General features: G+C 38.7%; 2 protein-coding genes across 2 annotated transcripts in view; both read left to right on the top strand.

The window, feature by feature from the left end:
* Positions 1 to 2,552, top strand: part of LOC122079327 (zinc finger protein 511) — a 4,651-nt gene extending 2,099 nt beyond the window's left edge. The window contains exons 3-4 of the mRNA XM_042645706.1: positions 810 to 1,008; positions 2,052 to 2,552. Of these exons, the coding sequence (XP_042501640.1) occupies positions 810 to 1,008; positions 2,052 to 2,411 (559 nt within the window). The 3' untranslated portion in view covers positions 2,412 to 2,552. The remainder of the gene's footprint in view (positions 1 to 809; positions 1,009 to 2,051) is intronic.
* A 1,046-nt stretch (positions 2,553 to 3,598) lies between these two features.
* Positions 3,599 to 5,818, top strand: LOC122079324 (protein transport protein Sec61 subunit gamma-like). Its single transcript, XM_042645699.1, has 3 exons — positions 3,599 to 3,890; positions 4,078 to 4,194; positions 5,555 to 5,818. The coding sequence occupies exons 1-2, from the start codon at positions 3,797 to 3,799 to the stop codon at positions 4,191 to 4,193; spliced, it is 210 nt and encodes a 69-aa protein (XP_042501633.1). The 5' UTR covers positions 3,599 to 3,796; the 3' UTR covers position 4,194; positions 5,555 to 5,818.
* The last annotated feature ends 201 nt before the right edge of the window (positions 5,819 to 6,019 follow it).

Raw genomic sequence — 6,019 nt, 5'->3', positions numbered from 1 at the left:
GTTTGGGCTTCAAGGGGACTCCTCTTATGATGAATAAATAGAAATATTACCTTGTTAATTTCTGTCAATCATATTTTTATTTATCTTCTCAGCCAGGCAAGATCCATAGAAACCAATTATCCAGTATTCCTTTGATTTTACCTTCTCACTTTATAGCTCTCCAAGCTGATATCTTCAATAATCTTGGTTCCACCTGGTTGGATGTAAAGTGTTGCATGGAAATGTAAAAGTAAAAAATAATAATAATAATAATAATAAATAAATAAATAAAGTGGAAATTTTCTAAACATTCCCAATAGTTACTGTGTACCAAGTCAAAACTTACTGAATACGGTGATTACAAATTTCTCCTCTTTTTCAACCACAGTACTTAGATTTGGTTGAAGTGTATGCCAGTGCAGACACTACACTTTTCAACTACCATCTGAAATGTAGCTAATTTCTGTTATAAGATTAGTACTTTCATTTTACATTACTTTTCATCATTTTACATCCAGCCAGACAGAGTCTGGTTATTTTGGATGATGAGCAAGAATTGCCAGTTTGTTGCATTTACACACCTATTCCTTAATTTTTTATGCCATTGTTGTTCGTTATTAATAATATGATGCCCTTGAAATGCTTATTATTTCTCCATCCCTAATGGAGAACTATGTGGACTTTAAAAAGACAATGAAGAATGACAACTGATATTTCAGCTTTTGGAATATGATATTGGTATACTACATCTGATCCAACTTTTGGTCTTCAGGAAGTCATACTATTGTTCTTGTTTGTGCTGACCTAAGCTGAAATTTATATCCTGGCAGGGATCTGTTTTGCCCTATTGTTGGTTGTGGTGCACGATTGAATCCTTTGGAAGATTTCGAAGATCACTACAATGCTCGGCATACTGCATCATGTTCAGTTTGCTCTAGAGTTTATCCAACATCGCGACTGCTTAGTATACATGTATCAGAAGCACATGATTCATTCTTCCAGGCGAAAGTTGCACGTGGCATTCCCTCGGTATTTTGCTTTTGCTTTTATCTGCAGTAAAATGATTGCCTTTTTGGTGTGATACTTTTATTCAAGTAGCTAGTTTATGCTTCAGTAAAGTATAATGATTGCTTTCATGAGAGATTAAGGGTGGAAGCTCTGATCCATCCATGCTTGTTTCAACTTGACAGCTTACATGCTGGTTCAAAAGTGGGCACTGACATCATAAATTATACAATGGTTTGCATTCAATCTTGGGTTAGGCTGAGGTTGGTCTGTAATGGCCGTAACTCAACTTGATTCTGGCTGTGATTAAACAGACTTAGGCTGTGGTTCTTATGGGCACTGGGGCTTGATTTTGGGTTACATTGTCCATTGACCAGCTAGCTCCTAGGATGCACTTTGAATGGCTCTCAACATGCCCCAACCCTCCTGGGTTACACACCGCAAACATTACTTCGTAGTTTAGACAGAATACTGAACCTTCGGTCCGATTGTTGCAATGGAGGACATGAAAAGTATGGACCCAACCCAGTGGCAGTCTAGCTCAACCTCATAGGGAGGAAGACTGGAAACCAAATTTTGAAATCTGATAAGATTCTACAATCTAAATTATGTCCATTATCATGAACCGATCAGGAGACAGAAGGGGGTGGGGAATGGCCTATCAATCATTGGTGGACCTTTCCTTGAACCTGTCACTGGATTATATTAACTAGCTAAGATGACTAATTCTACATAAATGAGGAGTTGCATTTAGATCTCTCTTATTCACGTATATTTGGGTAATATTTTTTTCGATATTTTACATTAAAACAAACTGAACATCTACCATTAATACCATGGATTTAGGTATCGGTAGTGACCGCTACTGATACCTAAAAGCCCTGGTTAATGCTGCAATATGTATTTGCTTTCATAATCATTGTTGCAATAATTTTCTGGGTAAAGCTGTGTAGATCTCGCACTTGCGAGAGCCTCGTGCACCGGGTATGCCTTTTTTTTTGTTTTTTCTTTCTTTGTTGCGATAATTTTCAATTTTCTGGACTGACTGGAACTTTGTGTTTTAACAGTATGAATGCTTGGTGGAAGGGTGTGGAGTGAAGCTAAAGAGCTACAAAAGTCGGCAACAGCACCTAGTGGACAAGCATAAATTCCCTACTTCGTTTGAGTTCTTCAAGAAGGCGGCTCACCCATCTAAGAAACAGCGTCAGAAGCATCAGCGTAAGCAAACAAAGGTAGGTGATGATGATAGAAAGAGAGATGGCAATGAGAAAATGGAAGTGGAAGAAACGATGGATGGTCTTGTGAAGGCAGTCTCAAAATTAAGCACATCCTCAGATTCTTCTCCTTCCTCTATTAGCTTTGGGCGTCGCCATGCTCGTGGTTACACTTTCATCCCTCGATCAGTTCAGCGAGAAAGAAAGCAATAATAGGCTTCGTCTGCGGGAAAAGGAAAAAACATAGCTTGCTTGCTGATTCGTTGTGTATGGAATTGTAATGTATGCTGACGCGACTAAAAAGGTTGGGTTCTAAGATTATTTTTGGCATACGAAAACTTCTCATTTTTCTCACTTCTTGGTTCTCTCTCTCTCACTCCCCTCAATTGTCCAAGTGAAATGTTTAATGGATAAACTTGCGTCATGATGAGAATGGGGGAGTGGATGCCATGTATTGGTGAGGTGCCATTGAGGACTCCCATGCCCTCTCACGCACAATCTCATCTCTCTCTCTCTCTCTCTCTCTCTCTCTCTCTCTCTCTCTCTCTATGATTATGTGAGTTTCTGCTGACCCATTTGGTATGATTCTCTCACGTTGATTGAGAAACCCTCTCATTTCAGGGAAAAAGTTTCTTGCATCGTGTGTGATCGAAAAGTACACTCATCCAGCGTCTTGAAGGTGTAGCGTCTTAAATGTTCTACACCTTCTTTCCTTACTTGATGCTGTCTCCACACCATTCAAACTCTTTAGTCAAGAGATTCTCCATTGACCATGGATGAAAGAAAGAACTCATTTCAATAGAAAGAGAGATTTTGTACTCAAAAGAATGTTATCAGTTGTATTTAGTTTCAAATTCAATTATTTATCCTCTCAAGTAACAGTATAGCCTTCTACTTAAAAAAAAAAATATATATATATATATATACTAGAATTAAGATATAGATCGGTATTGGCTTAGGTCAGTCTGAATCGGCTTTAGAATCAACATACCCAACAACAATTGCCTAACGCAGTTGGTGAGTTGTGTGCAAAAATCTCACGCTCACCAGGAGATCTCAAGTTCGGATTCCTTGTTAATGGGAAATTGTTTTATGTGGAGTGTGTTACTACCCTAGACACATGGGGAGGAAATGGTCGACCACCTACACCCTATGAAGGAAAAATGACTCCTTTATGAATACTTCCTCACCTATTTTCATTGATCCTGCATCTATAAGAATTAAGAACCACATTTCCCCACAAGAAATAGGATTAAGCTCCTCAACATAATGTTCGGCGTGCATCCAACGGTCAAGAACACCTTGACACGGAATCCAAGATGGTTGCACATAGCGCAAGGCGTTTCTAGGCGTTGGCTCTTCCTTTTTAATAGTCTTAAAAGAGTTTCCAATGTTCTTTCACTTTGGGTTAAAAGAGTCCCATCTGATACCGATAGAAGCTTTGATTTGCAGTCAACATTGGGCTTGGGCCTTGTAAAGTTGTATAAGTCAAAATTTGAAAAGTAAAAATTTCCTCTGCTCTTTCCTTTCGAGTTGCTGTCCTCATTTCGATTAAGCACTTGTGAATTTTCTCCTCGAGTTGAGAGAGTTGAAAGAGAATGGATTCATTAGATTCGGTGGTGGATCCCTTGAGAGAGTTCGCAAAGGATAGCTTTCGCTTGGTGAAGAGGTGCCACAAACCCGATCGCAAAGGTTAGTTACTTAATCCCAATTCCCAAAATCCTTGATCTTGACTTTCCCTCTTTCCTTCATTCATTCCTTTTGTCTTCCATTATCTGCTTCCTCTTTGGTTTTCGATTTCGGAAGAGTGAAAAATGGAAAAATTTCTTCCATTGATGGAGCTCTTGACACAATAATGATATTGGCGATGTTTTATCAGAGTTTTCGAAGGTCGCGTTCCGTACGGCCGTCGGTTTCGTCGTCATGGGATTCGTTGGCTTCTTTGTGAAACTCATCTTTATCCCGATCAACAATATCATCGTTGGATCTGGCTAGGGTAAAATAAATATATATATATATATATATATATATAGAACTCGATTCGATCCGACCCTTTCTTCTTCTTCTTCAATTCCCTTGGAATCTAGGTTCTCTAGGATGCTTGACTTGACTTTGAAAATTTCCTTGCATGTGATGAATTCTATTCTGCTAGGATTTCATTTATTTTGTTCTTCTTGGCCAGAAAATTTCCTTGCATCCGATGAATTCTATTCTGCTAGGATTTCATGTATTATATGTTATGTTGGTGAATTCCTTGTTTCTATGGAGGTGTGGATCATCGTCACCGGAAAAAAAAAAAAAAGGAGGCACCAGAAGCTACGGCCCTTAATAGAATAGGATCGAATGGCTCAACCGGAGTACAATTAGCTGAGCTGTCACCTTAAATATCCGGGATGAGCACTGATGATGATCAATCATCTGAAGGAAGATGATAGGAATCTGTGATTGACTTCAAATTTTTCATTCCTTTCCCTGAGCTTTGAGGTAAAATCAATTTTGGGACAAGTAACATGGTTCACAAATCATTTAAATGTATAGTTGCAGATTTGGTGGAGAGGGGGTTTCAGGGATTTTGGAGAAGGGAATGAAGCAGAAGATTGTAATCTTTGAAATCTTTGATGATGCATGATCTTACATAAGTGCGCATACTTGAACAATAGAGAAACATTTGGTGGCTTTAGTAGTACAAGAGCTTGACTGATTCTTCCACCTCCCTCCTTTTTCGACCTGTAGGGTCGAATGATTCGAGGTTATCATAGGAAAAGGCTTGACCACAGAATGTAGTCAGGAGTTTTAGATGTCTGTATGAGATGGAAGAGGAAGGAGGGAGGGCTTAGTCTCCCCAGTCATAGATGGTGGTAAGTGGTAACTGAAATGTGAAAAAGCTGGTTTTATTTGGGCTCCATTAGTTTCAAGGTAAAACCATGTAGCTGGTTTTATTTAGGCTCCATTAGTTTCAAGGTAAAACCATGTAAAAGAAAATTTTTCAGATTGAACAACTATTAGAATCTAGAGCTTTTTGTAAAGATCGATGTATTTGAATGAGCACTAGACCCTTGTGAAGATTATCCACTTGGATTCATTATCCCAATGCACATGGTCTGTTTGTATTCTGTCTATGAAACTTCTGCTTATCCTATCCTATCCTGTTCATCTTTGCAACCGATTTGAAGCCAATGGTTTTTAGAGTAGGTTCCCTCTGTAGACTGCCTCTATTGTGTGTTCATCTGGTACCACTCTATACATTAGCTACCTTGATGGTTGATACCATGGGTAACACTGAACTTTGCAGTTCATATTTGCTTTTGTATGTGGGAATGCATGGTTTGACTCTAAATTTGGTTTATTGGTTGCAGATTCCATAAGAATACAATGTTCCAGGAGTTGTGGTGGTAGACAAGACGAGGAAACTTGTAAACAGAGGGAGATAACTTTCCACTGTCTTAGATCCTTTTGTTGATGCGTAGACGTAGTTTTGAAACAGTTTGAACAAATGAATTTGCAGATCAGACACTTATAATTTTAACTCATAGGTCATACCCTTTCTCATGTTTTGGGTTGAGTTTCATCATCTGTTATGCCATCACTATTTGAAAGAGATTACTTTTGGAAGTTTCAAATTGTGTTTATTACTTTTGGAAGTTTCAAATTGTGTTTTATACAGAACAAGGTCCATCTGGGGGAGTCACCTCATGAACTCATTCACTGCTTGCGGCATTTTGTCACGATGGCTACAAGCCCACCTTACTGTAGTCATTATTCAAGGAATTGGAATCTGCTGAGACCAATCCTGATTCCAAGCGATTGAAAAGGGTTTTCAG

Source organism: Macadamia integrifolia, chromosome 5 (genome assembly GCF_013358625.1).
Source record: "Macadamia integrifolia cultivar HAES 741 chromosome 5, SCU_Mint_v3, whole genome shotgun sequence".
NCBI classification, from domain to species: Eukaryota; Viridiplantae; Streptophyta; class Magnoliopsida; order Proteales; family Proteaceae; genus Macadamia; species Macadamia integrifolia.
Note: the sequence above shows the minus strand (reverse complement) of the source record. Positions and strands in the feature narration are given on the sequence as shown.

What these genes read in the sequence shown, in the direction of transcription:
- LOC122079324 (XM_042645699.1), top strand. Translation starts at nt 3,797, where the DNA reads ATGGATTCATTAGATTCGGTGGTGGATCCCTTGAGAGAGTTCGCAAAG. An exon ending in CCACAAACCCGATCGCAAAG is followed by an intron (nt 3,891 to 4,077) that starts GTTAGTTACTTA and finishes ATGTTTTATCAG; the next exon opens with AGTTTTCGAAGGTCGCGTTC.